The 13,695-nt window shown below is 38.2% G+C and overlaps 1 protein-coding gene across 3 annotated transcripts in view; it reads right to left on the bottom strand.

The window, feature by feature from the left end:
• The window catches only part of BLTP3A (bridge-like lipid transfer protein family member 3A), a 571,303-nt gene that overhangs the window by 280,747 nt on the left and 276,861 nt on the right, over window positions 1-13,695 (bottom strand). For all 3 annotated transcript variants that reach the window (XM_078644270.1, XM_078644271.1, XM_078644272.1), the window contains exon 12: window positions 3,222-3,363. In XM_078644270.1, coding sequence (XP_078500396.1) covers window positions 3,222-3,363 — 142 coding nt within the window. The remainder of the gene's footprint in view (window positions 1-3,221; window positions 3,364-13,695) is intronic.

Below are 13,695 nucleotides of genomic sequence, written 5' to 3'. Positions count from 1 at the left end.
ACCGGGATGCTAGAGTCCCAATAGCAGCTCATGCTATGAAATGCACATCGCAAACGGAACACCTAACTATGTCGTTCCATGGTATAGAAGTAGTACCTGTTGGGAATAGAGGTGGAAACCGTGAACTCAAGCTGAGACAACAAGAGGCACGTTGGATTATGCGTGCTAATGCGGTGGATGAGGGGCTTAACTTTGATGGGGAAATGCAATATTTTTTATGCTGAAAAATATTGGGATAGATGGTGAGCCTTTTTGGGATTTTTAATCTCTATATACTGTATTATATGTCTCGACTCCGGATGGATTTGTGACAAATGAATCACTTGTAAATATCAATCTAGCAATATTTTTGTATGTGAATATGTTTATATGATTATTGCTGTGTAATGTATATTATTTTTTCTTTACTTGTAATTATTGTTCTCTACTGTTCTTTTCTTTCTTCTTTCCTTTCTCCCCCCTCTTATTCTTATTCCCTTCCTCATTTCTATATAATAATTTCTTAATTTTCCTTTCTGACTAATTTATATTTGCAAATTAACTGCATGTAAATCTTAGTGGTACCCCCCCCTCTATTTATGATACCGATCGATTTCAGGGAAATAATAGCTATACACTCGCCAATGATATGAGACGGTTACGAATATTTAAGGTCGGAAAATCTGTTTTCCTCCTAATTTTTTTTCTTAAATTTTTCTGATGATTATTTCTCGAACTGACGTTTAATATTAGGGCATATACTAAGCTTTATTGGCGCATTAGTAATTTGTCTTGGTTTTTTCGAATTACTATTAAGCATGATTTTTGCCATTACAAGATGGATGAGATTACTACCTCATCAGAGGTGTACCTTTGAGTCCCTCCTTTGTGTCTCATTATCTATGGAGACGTATATGAGGCTAGAAACATGGCGCCCACGTTGAACGCCAAACTTAAAGAGAAACTATCGGCTTTACTCTCTGCACTCGGAGGTAAGAAGTAGATGTTATACGTCAACTAATTTTTGGAAAACGATCGGTATACCGTTTTTTAAAATGCCTTTTTCTTAGAATCAGACAACTGTAATTACGGTTGCCCCTGTGTATATATTGATTATAAATAACTTTTCCCCTGTAGGGTACCACTTGTTGTTATACGAGGATAATATTCACTGTGGACCATAATACACGTTTTTCCTTGGAGATCGGCGGATCTCCATACACTGGTTAATAAATTGTTTACCACTCAGCGATAACGTGGAATACAACTCCTTCTAGTGAGTGTTTCTTTATATTCTTCATACATGGATATCGTAATTAATATCTACCAGTGTGCCTGATTATTGGGATGAATATGATATAGCGGATCAGGTTGACTTATTAATTCCCATTCATTTTAGAATACATTGGTGAATGCGGTGGATCATTCTAGGCATAACCTGCCGTTAATGAATTGGTTTTACCCTAGCCATAGGTGAGCGACTTATATTGGAATTTGCATACTTTTACCTTGGGTTCTATCAACTACTGTTTTCTTTTCACTGGTTTGATATTGGCTTTGCAGTTTTGGGTATTTACTTATTTATTTTGTTATTACTTGGACTAACTTTGGACTTACTTTTTTTCACGTTTCGGGTGTGGCTTTTCACTTTTAGTATAATTTTGACTTTACTCTTTTTCTGCATACCTTTTGTTAACCTCCAGGGTATGTTATATGATTATGTCATATGCTTTGATATAATTAATAAAGAGGAGTATAGGTGGTTATCTCTAAATGTTTGAATGAATAAGGATGTTCTTGGCCATTAAAATGTTTAACCACTTTTGTATATAAAAAACTACTTTTGTAATATACTCAATATTGAAGAACTGCTAAATTTGGGTAGGATTGGATTTTGGATCTTTACCTACAACTGTAGCCACTTTGTTTGGTATTTGTCATTTCAGGTGTGGTTTTAATTTTTGAAATGTGTTTATATATTTGACTGGATGAATGATTGCTTTTATTGTAATTATTTCAGCCCTGAAGAAGTCATTGGTTACCATACCAAGACGAAACACGTGTTGGCAACGGCTATTGTTTTGTTTTCTGGGTGAAGACTGAAGTTTATCATGTCAAATTGGAAATAAAAGAAGATGACATAAGAAATCACTAGTCTCACTGAATTGAATTGACGGACTTAAAAATTATTTCTTCCAGCTTATCGAGCTCAGGATATATCATTGTGTTTCTATTTACAATTGTGATTGGCTCCTCTCATCACATTGTTTGGTCTATGCTGGGTGACAGAGACCTTATCCTTGGAGCTTGAACAAATATTGACTCATACTGGTGTATCTTCCCAGCGCTATTTATACTCATTCACCTGTTTCGTTTTGCATCTCTTACAACTAGACACCTCATGACTAGGTTTGGCCCCTCTCCATCTTTTAATTAGGCAGTTTACCTACAGAATAAAGTTTGGATAGGACTAACTGACCTATTTTAACTCACTTACCACTACATCTACACACACTAGGTCTCTTACACCCACTGCACCCACCGGCAGGAACAAAAGATCCCAGACAAAGAGCCACGGTTCCGCGTGCCCGTCAGGTATTGCAGCGCCAACCTGACGAGGGGCAGACTCAAATGATGAAGCATGGCACCTAGCTTGCTGGGTGTGTGAGAGCCCTAGTTCCAAAAGGAGAATCCCCCTCCTTCATGCACACACTAATGGTCCCATTGTGACCCTACTACTGGTACACATTACACTTACCAATTATCAGAGAGCAACTCCGTACCTTTTTTGTAAATCAGCTAAGGGAGGAGTCATTATATACTTCATGACTCGAAAGATTTTTTCAAAGTAAAACAACTTGCATATGTCCGAGAGCAACACTGAAAGGTAGGAATATGCACAGCATGTGTATCTACAGCAACACATGCAACGAGCATAATGTTACACTAGAGGCTTAAAATGAATTATTAATAAATTAATAAAATTTTAAAATCAGAGACAAAACAAGAGAATGGTTAAAAAAGCAGAAGAGTTTAAGAGACGAAGCAGTAAAAGAAGCTAGAGGAGTTCTGAAAAAGGGGAGAGTAATGTACCAAAGTTGCAAGGAGGAAAAGAAAAGAAGGGTCAGAAAGAGGAAGAAAGAGACAAAAAACTAAGTAACAGTGTAAGATTAAATTTTTCCTATATTATATTGAGGCCTGGTGGACATAAAGACTCAGAGTCAGCCTATCACTACAATTACCTGGGAAGCCATGGTTGTCAGGGAAGTAATACTCTGTGAATTGCAGATGTATGGCATAGACCCGCTCTGGTAACTTCTGACGTTTCCTGTTACAGGACAGTAGGGGGACCGGCTTCTTGGTACGCTGTGCTGCCGAGGAAACCTGAAAGCAAAACATGAACAAAAGATGTACATGTCTGTTCGCAAAACTGCACCGATGCAGGTAGGTCCTGATATGTTTTTTAAATTTTTTTGATGACACTTACACAGACAGGTTTGTCTCTATGCTCTTTTTAAAGCACTGTGAACTAAGTTGAGGAGATGGGCAAGAACGTTCTGAATGCATTCTGAAGATACAAGTAGTGGGAAACACTTTGTGCCTTCTACAAAAAAACAGAATGCTTTATTTACAGGGCTTTCTATCACTCATGTAACAGAAAGGAATTTGAGGGAATATAGCTCAAATGAAAGGAAGCGGGTGAAGTGTGCCGGTCAACAGACATGCGAGAGCTGCATTCTTCTCTGCAAGGATATGCACATATTATCCTACTCAGAACTTCAGTGCAATTAAATCAACAAAACGCAATGTGGAGGAGATTAGGGGCTATAACACACAACAGCTATATCAGAAGAATTTACTGTAGAGGGTTAGGAGTGGTATTGGCCTATGAGATGGAAAGCTATGCAGTGCCAGCTCGACTAGTCTCAAGGGAAAATAAAGGGTGATGCTTCCTGTGGAAAGATTACATTGTTTAAAGAGGGTTCAACCCTGCAATAATGTTAGAGGTGATGAGTGCACAAGACCTGTGAGAGGCGAGACAAACATCAACCCAAAACCTTCCAGCAGGACCTCATCCACACTTGAAGGCATTCAGATTGGGATAGCCTTTGATAAGGACAGTATGGGGTTGTGTAAAGCATAATCCAAGAAGAAGCGAAGGACACAGGCAAAGAGCTTTGCTATGTGCTGTGTGATTTGCACACTGCACACTGGAAAAGAGTGTTGCTGTGCGACATGTTTGGAGAACAGCATCAAGTAAAGAGACATCTGGTCAGACGAGGTTCAGTCAATGAAAAGAAATAAGGCAATCGCACAATTACGCCCATAATTTAATTATTGCTAAACATGATCTGCAGCTTCTGACCTGTAAACAAGGATACACCAGGGTACAAATCCCTACTTTTAGCAGAAGAAATGCTGCAACTATCATTGACCATGTATTGATGTACGCCCCAGTATGTAGTAAGTGTGGTACTCCCAGCATTGTCCAGTCCATACTAAGTGACCATGATCTGGTGATGTTGCCATTTTTATTCTGGGGCATGACAATTGGTACTCCTTCTAAAGCCGGCGATATTAGTCCCACCAGGTCTAATGGCATCAGGATTAAATGGGCAAGAATTGACCCTAATAGCTTTTTTTATGACCTTTTAACCCCTTGAATGAGGGTGGAATTCCGCTGCGGTGCGGCGAATTCCAAGCGTGCGAGATTCGGACGGCCCCTGGCCGTCCGACGCACACGCCCACCGTGACGTCAGAGGGTTAACTAGGAATTTCATGGAGTCGAATTATTGTTTAAGTGACGAGGTGAACCCTTTAAGGTTATTGGATAACTTTACCTGCATTGGTGGTACAATTAACACACTCCTGACACATACAGTGAACCCTGCCAGCATTAAAAATAAGGGTTGGTTTGATCACTCATTTACTCTGGCATCCCAGCGCTTAAAGATGGCCCGCATAGCTACCCAAGGGATAACATTTTAATAAAAACCCTTCGACTTGAAATAAAGTAGACTATCATTGCTAGAACCAAGACCCTCCAGGAAGAGGCATGGTCCAGGCTAATTCTAGACTCAATCTAATGATGGTAAACATTTTTGGGTCATGGTTAAAGCCCCTTTTCTAACGAATGAAAATACCCCAGAGATTACTTCTCATGTACCATGTGAAGTATGGGTGAATCATTACTCTAACATTTTTCATTGTCAGCATGAGGAACATGGTACTTAGACACGCAGGATGAGGCCTACGCATAACCCCTCCCTCTAAATATAACTAAGGATGAGGTGATGCTAGCTTTGCACGATAGCACGGGGGAGGGTTCCTGTGCCTGTTGGGGTACTAGTAGATGCTTTTAAAACTTTTAAGGATTTATGGGGACTCATACTGACCAGAGTGTTTAATGCCGCTGTTATAAGTGGGAGACCACCCTCCTGGTCATTTCTATTGTATTACCAATTTTTAAGAAGGGCAACAGATCCTATCCCAAAAAAACGACTGTCCTATCTTGTTGCTGGATTCTAGAATCTAATGATAGCAATTATTTTTTCTTTAGCTAGGTCTTGTTAAACCTACTTTATAGTGTCAATGTACTACAAAAGAAAACCACATTTTAGAATACATTTTTCCTTATAATGTGCATGGAGGTTACATTTTGACTACTAGTAATACATAATGTTGCAACAAAAAAAAACTTAATTATTAGCACACTATCCCCACAAAAACCCCAAATTTCTCAAAACATTGACAGACATATCTGCAGTCTCAGGAAAACAAATCCTAAACGGATTATGCGCAAAAGCTCTTCTAAAGAGTATTAACATAATAATACTAATTTGTATAGTATGAAAAATAAACATCCAGTAGCATGTATGACATGTCCTATATTACCATCTCAGGGTTCAAATTACATTTATATACCATTTGGCTAAGAATGTCACTAGCACACCTTAATGCAACAAAGGCAGATATTACACAGTTACCCTGTTGTGCAATTATATCTATACAACACAACAGACTACGGTTACTTGTCTCCAACCCGCCTGGGCGAGCACTTACACTTGTGTGGAATGTGTGGAGATATATATATATATATATATACACACACACACACACACACATATATATATATATATATATATATATATCTCGCATAAGATCGCCACTTATTTGAAATGATCATCCAGCACTCCAGGGGGTTAATATCACTAACGACTACATCTACGCGTTTCGGTGGCTTGCTGCCACCTTGTTCACGGTGTAGCAGGGCCATTTTTTTCACCATTAAAATACTCAACAAACATCAATATCAATGAAGGACAACAGTTTGTTCAAGAAGAAGGAGATTACAAGCCATTGAGGGCGACATCTTAGAACTTGTCAGGCTACCAGTGATATATAGTAAGTCGCCTTTTTCCAGTTTCACACTTAGCAAAACTGCTGATTTGAACAATTTATATGATTGATTCATTATATTCATGAAATATTTCATATATAGGTTCCATCTCAGTATTTTACAATTTCAAATAGCAGCAAAATTCATTACTTGAATTTCATTACTAAATACCATATGTATCTTGTTGTTCAGTTTCAACATGCCAAGTAGCTGTTATTACTCCTTCCGCTTAATGACATAATTCATGATTTCCTTTTTAATAAAAGGTGCTAGTGCTTCATTCAGACATAAACGATAAACAAGATATATATATATATATATATATATATCAAGGATTACACAGTACCCTTTTAGTGAAAAGTGCTAGTGCTTAAGTATATCAATTACAATTTACTCCCAATTAGTAATCGTATACTTTTCTACAGTACTAGATCATAAAGTGCAAGTGCTTTCCGTATATTATTTACATATAAAACCACAATCAATATCTTTATATACTTCACAACATTCACTTTTCTAAAAAGTATATAAAATGTATATCCTTTACATAAAAAGTATTTCAATTCCATACTTTCTTTCTCAGTTTTCACAGATCTTAATTACAAGTTTTTACAATCAATCCCCTCAGCTTCCTCAAACGTATTATGTCTACAAATTTTTCTTACTTTTTGTATTTTGTTCTTTTCAATCATGTCTAATGTTACATTCCTTCATTCCAGTTTAAAAAAACTTTTGTTTTTATAAGATTACTAAATAAAAGGTTTTTTTGAAAACAAAAATGGTACTTGTGTGTGCTTGCTCCTTTTCAATTTCATTATTACTGTTTATTCTATCTCATCATTAGTTCAACCTAGACAAGTATATAAATCCTCATCTATATTCAATCCGTTTGGTTCTTTACTGTCGCATTCCAATATAAAATACGTTTCAAGTCTGCGGAGTTCCTTCTACCCATTTCCCCCTCTTTTCTTTCTGGGTACTTCAGCTATACTGCAAGCCTATGGGGTTACTTTGGTGATGAGTTTGGAAATGCCTAGCAATAGGGTATGACTTATCCAAATTTACTATCGCTCTCCGATGTTGGAATATTAGTTTATATACTGGTAACTGTTGTGCTCCCAATGTAAATCTTTCTGCACGGGCACTGTAACATGTACACCACAAAACTCGTTCTACAACTTAAAAAGCCCTTAATTCGAATAGTTTTTGTTAAAAGATGTTGTAAAATGAGTGCGATTAACTCCATGGGTGCATGCCTTACACTTAAAACATTTCTTAAAACCCATTCTTTGTTGCAGCCAGCAAGGTGCTCCCCCCTCCTCAATTCCTAATACTCACTTCTCACAATCCTATCCTTTAATGATTTAGACTTTCTAAAAACTAGATTCGGGTGTTTACTCACTTTGGGGTCCACTACTGGATTGTTTCTCACCAGATACCAGTGTTTATTTAAAATGAACCTCACTTCCTTGTGTTTTACATTAAAGGTAGGTATAAAAAAGTGGTTAACTGAATTTGGTTCTGTTACTTGATTCCTCTTCCTTTGTAGTGTTCTAGATGGTCCAAATAAAATGGTATGTCTTTCTAGTTTCGTAGCTTTTAAGGCAGACCCATGGATCATTCTAGGTGAATAACCTCTAAGCAGGAATCTGCTAGTCATCTCCCGCTCCACCTTACAATATTCCTCATCATTGCTAAATGCCCTTCGTGCCCTTTAAAACTCCCTAAAGGGTATACTCCTTATGAGGTGCACAGGATGGGCACTTTCTGTATGCAGAATGGTATTCCCCGAAGTGGGCTTCCTGAAGACGGTTGTGACAAGTTTACCCTCCTCTGGTTTCACTCTGATGTCCAAAAAGTCTATGGACGTTTTACTCCAATGTCCTACAAATGTAATATTCAGGACATTTGTATTCAAGTCCTCTACAAATGATTCTATATCGGTTTCAGTGCCCTGCCACAACGTAATCTATGAACCTGATCCATAAAAGAACATGATCTGACCAGTGTTCCAGAGGTGGCCCTTGGAGCACCTGCTCCTCCCACCAGCCCAGATGTAAATTAGCATAACTGGGGTGAAGCAGGTGCCCATGGCCGTACCCTGTTCCTGCTGGAACAACTCACCACCAAACTCAAAAATATTTCTCGTTAGACACCAGCTCATTATTTCTAAAATCATTTGACATTGTTTTAAAAATCTAATGGGTCTCTGATTTAAGAAATATTCGGTACCTTTAGGCCGTCACTGTGTCTAATACTAGTATATAACGTAGCAACATCAAGTGTCAGTAAAACCATAGTACTCTCATCCCAACATATATCATAAATACATTTAAAAAAATCCATAGAGTCCTTAACATGTGATGTCAGAGTTTGTACAATCGGATTTAAAAAATAATCAATGTATTTAGACGTATTTTCGAATAAGCTGCCACACGAAGATATTATTGGTCTCCCGGGTGGGGTGGTAACACTCTTTTGAACTTCGGGAGCATATAGAATACAGGTAAAATTGGATTATCTTATTTAATGAATTTGTATTCGTCCCAACTCAACAATTCCTGATCTTTCCAAAATTCAAGTCTGGAGAAGAATTGTTCTTTTACTACATCATATTCTTCTCTATCTATTCGCCAGTAACATTCTGTTTCGTTTAGTTGATTTAGGGCTTCCTTCTTGTACATCTCACGTCCCCACAATACAACGTTACCTCCTTTGTCAGAGGGTTTCACTATTACTCCAGCGTCCTTCATGATATCTATATATCGATATCTATATATCTATATATATCTATATATATATATATCCCAAGTTCCCAAGTCGATGGTCCAAAAGTAGGACTCTCAAGCGCTCTAGTGGCGGTGCGTTCAGGCGCAGAAGAGCCTTGCTGCTATTAATTCATACCATTTTGTGTGTTCACACACAGTCCTGCGCACTCCCAGCTCTGTTTTGTTCAAAAACGACAAGTATAATCCTAGGTGTTCGCTGTTATTTAATTGCCGTAACAGTTTCCCCCGCAAAAGCTACTCGACACGTTTCGCGGCCACGCCGCTTTGTCACGAGATGTTTTTGATACAATTACAAACAGTTTAAATAAAGTGCAATTGAAAAAAAGGTGTGGCTAAAATCGGAAGTCCGTTCGTGTGTACACTTCCGCGAAGCCTCCTGGTCCCCGTAGTTTTTAATTAATTTTAAACATTTTATCGTTTTTATATAAAATTAATACAAGGACATTGCTCCCTCTAGTGGGTTTGCTCTACTGTCTGCATCATGGATAGCATTTACTATACATCAACCATGTAGTCCTCGTAATTAATAAAAAAAAATTTTTTTGTAAACTCTATGTGGGATTCGTGTGGGTAAATTGTTCCCTAAAGTGGGTTGATTCTTGTGTGGAATCTATTTGGGATCTGTATCCCAAAAGGTTATGTTAAGTACATAAATTCTCCAATTTGCCCCTCTAGTGGGTTCTCTGTCCTATTTCTAGCATCACCCCACTGTCCCTCAATTTCCCATTTAGAGTTGTTAGTATGTCTACCCTATGTTTACAGTGTGGCGGTTTGTGCGATTAAAAGCGAATTAGTGAAAAGTGAAAAAGTGCTTGAATTAATAGTTCCATATGTACGAACTAGGGAAGAGAGAAGAAAAATTCAGTTTTAATCTGTCTTAATGAAGATTGTTCTAAAGGTGATAATGTAGTTCCTCGTCCTGATTCAGGCCATGGGGAGTCAAAGTTCTGAAGTTTAAGATGTGCTTAGATTCTTTTTGTCTTTGGGTTCTTTCACGGTCCCCGCCGCGTGGATTGGGTCCCACTGTTTCAATGGCATAACATTTAAAAATTTTCCAGTTACTGGCATGTACTTTTTCCATATGCTTGGCGACAGCATTGCTTCGATCACAGTTTACTGTCGCTCTGACGTGTTCCAGGATGCATTTTTTTAATTCATTCTTGGTGCTGCTCACATATTTTAGTGAGCATGGGCACTCCAGTATATAAATCGCAAATTGGCTTTTACAGTTTATTAACTGGTTGATTTTCCATATTCTTTTGTTTGCCATTTGAATTTCCTTTTTCTTTACTGCAATTTCACACACTTTGCACCCTGAGCACTTGAAAAAGCCTTTTGGCTTTAGCCAATATTCTGGATTTTTTTAAATCTGAAAATGACTGTGGACCAGTCTATCCAGCAAATTTTTAGCTCTTCTATATGCGATATTGGGATGATCCCCCACAATTGTGGCTAGGGTATTGTCCATCTGTAGCACATGCCAATTTTTGCGCAGAATATACATTATTTGTTTGTTACTTGTAGAAAATGTCGTTATCAATCTGATTTTATTTTCTTCTTCTTTTACTTTAATTTTTACTTTCAACAGTTCCGTTCTAGTTTGACATTCCGTTCTCTTTAGGGCCGTGTCAATCAGACCTTGATTATATGATCGTCTCTTGAATCTTGTTTCTGCTTTTTTGGCGATGTTTTAGCCATTCGATTTTGTCAGAGCATATCCGCTTAATCCTCAGAAACTCTCCATACGGAATATTGTTAATCAGACTGGCTTGATGGAAGCTCTGTGCATGTAACACTGAGTTGGTGGCTGTTACCTTACGATGAAGTGTAGTGTGTATTTCATTATTCGCAATGTAGATTTCTGTATCTAGGAAAACTACTTTTGTGTCACTTATCTCGTAGGTAAATTTTAGATTGTAATCAGAACTGTTTAAAATCCTGAAGTATTCGTCAAATTCATCCTTGCTCCCATCCCACACTAGGAACAAGTCGTCGATGTAACGTAGCCACGTTACAGTTTTGTTCTGGAATCTTTCATTGTTGCTACTCCATGCCCAATCCTGTTCCCAAAGGCCCATCGTTAGGCATGCATATACTGGACTGAAGGAAAATCCCATCGCCGTCCCTTTTGTCTGCTTATAGATCTGGTCATCAAATAGGAACGCATTTTGTTCCAGGCACATCCTGATCATTTCTATGAGCATTTTATTGTGATTTGTGTATTGGATGTTTCTTTCCGATAAAAAATGCCCACACGCCTTTAGGCCAATGTCATTTTGGAATTTTGAATATATTGACACCACATCCATGGTGATCAGTTTGTATGTAGATTGCCAAGGAGTCTTTTGGAGGTGCCTGAGTAGATCTCCAGTATCTTGTAGGTAAGACGCTAGGCCCTTCACATAGGGTAAAAGAAATATATCCAGATAATTGGCCACAGGTTCCAATAGTGATTCTTTTGCTGAAATTATTGGTCTCCCTGGTGGTTTAGTGGGGTGTTTATGTACCTTCGGTAGAAAGTAAATTGTAGCCATTTTGGGTTGGGTAGTTTTTAGATATTTGGTTTCATCTTCGTTTAAAAGATTTTGTTTGAGCCACATGTCCAATTTCGTGTCTAATTCTTCTTTCCATTTGGCCGTAGGATTATTTTGTAATTTTGTATAGTAATCCTTATTTTTGAGTTGCGAGTAGGCTTCCCGCATATATGCATCTTTTTCCAGGAAAACGACATTCCCACCCTTATCGGCCATTTTGATTTCTATCGTTTTGTCATTTTGTAAGTTGGTTAACGCCTTTCGTTCATCCAAAGACAGATTCTCCTTTTCTTTCGCCAGTGGCAATTTGTAAAGGTCCCTGATGACGCATTCATGAAAGGCATCAATTTTATTACCTGGCGGAAGTTGGGGGTAAAATTTTGATGTCGGTTTCTTCTTGCTGCATCCCGCCCCAAGTTGTAAGGAGTGTGTCTCGATAGTTCCTGGTTCGGTTTGGGGTTCTCTATCCAATTCCATAAGTGTTAGGAAACTTTCAGCATCTCTAGCAGGTAGAGTCAAAGTTGTATGTGGCTGGAGTCTTTGATGTCTGGCCATTTGTGGATTTTCCGCAAACAATTTTGCTAGTTTCATCTTCCTTACATACTTGTAAAGGTCAATTTGTGTCTCTGCGATGTCAATTTTGTTGGTAGGACAAAAGCTTAAGCCTCGTTGTAAAATTTTTATCTCCGATTCCTTGAGTATTTTTTGGGAGAGATTGATTATTTTCAAATCCTGGTCTATTCCGTCTCCCTCCGGGTCAGAAGTTGTAGGTACACTTTCTTTGAACTCCATTTCTGTCGCATGCTTCGGGTCGTTCTTCCCACTCGACCCGTTCCAGAATTTTTTGGACCTTCGCTTCCCTCTCCTTGTTGATTTCTTTGGGCATTCCCTCCGCCCCTTCTTCTGCCTCTAGATGTTGTTGGGGTTGGTCCCATTTTCTCCCAGTTTTTTTGTTGCAATGCAAGTTTCATTTCGTCTAAAAAAGAGACCTTTGCACTTTGTGCTCTTTGTTCTCTTTCTTCTCCACTTAGGCTGGCATCTGTGGATGTTAATGATGATAGACTTCCTGTGTCAATATCCCAACTAGACACCTCATTGCTTTTGAATCGGTCAAATTTGCATGCATATGTAAATATGCGCCCTCTTGGTAGTCTTCTTTGTCCCGTTGGAACTTATTTTGTTTTCTTGTTTTGACACTTAGCTCATGTTTGCTGATATAAACATCCAAAATGACATTGGCCTAAAGGAGTGTGGGCATTTTTTATCGGAAAGAAACATCCAATACACAAATCACAATAAAATGCTCATAGAAATGATCAGGATTTGCCTGGAACAAAATGCGTTCCTATTTGATGACCAGATCTATAAGCAGACAAAAGGGACGGCGATGGGATTTTCCTTCAGTCCATCATATGCATGCCTAACGATGGGCCTTTGGGAACAGGATTGGGCATGGAGTAGCAACAATGAAAGATTCCAGAACAAAACTGTAACGTGGCTACGTTACATCGACGACTTGTTCCTAGTGTGGGATGGGAGCAAGGATGAATTTGACGAATACTTCAGGATTTTAAACAGTTCTGATTACAATCTAAAATTTACCTACGAGATAAGTGACACAAAAGTAGTTTTCCTAGATACAGAAATCTACATTGCGAATAATGAAATACACACTACACTTCATCGTAAGGTAACAGCCACCAACTCAGTGTTACATGCACAGAGCTTCCATCAAGCCAGTCTGATTAACAATATTCCGTATGGAGAGTTTCTGAGGATTAAGCGGATATGCTCTGACAAAAACGAATGGCTAAAACATCGCCAAAAAGCAGAAACAAGATTCAAGAGATGATCATATAATCAATGTCTGATTGACACGGCCCTAAAGAGAACGGAATGTCAAACTAGAACGGAACTGTTGAAAGTAAAAATTAAAGAAAAAGAAGAAGAAAATCAAATCAGATTGATAACGACATTTTCTACAAGTAACAAA

The sequence above is a fragment of the Lissotriton helveticus genome, chromosome 5_1 (assembly GCF_964261635.1).
Source record: "Lissotriton helveticus chromosome 5_1, aLisHel1.1, whole genome shotgun sequence".
In the NCBI taxonomy this organism is placed as follows: Eukaryota; Metazoa; Chordata; class Amphibia; order Caudata; family Salamandridae; genus Lissotriton; species Lissotriton helveticus.
Note: the sequence above shows the minus strand (reverse complement) of the source record. Positions and strands in the feature narration are given on the sequence as shown.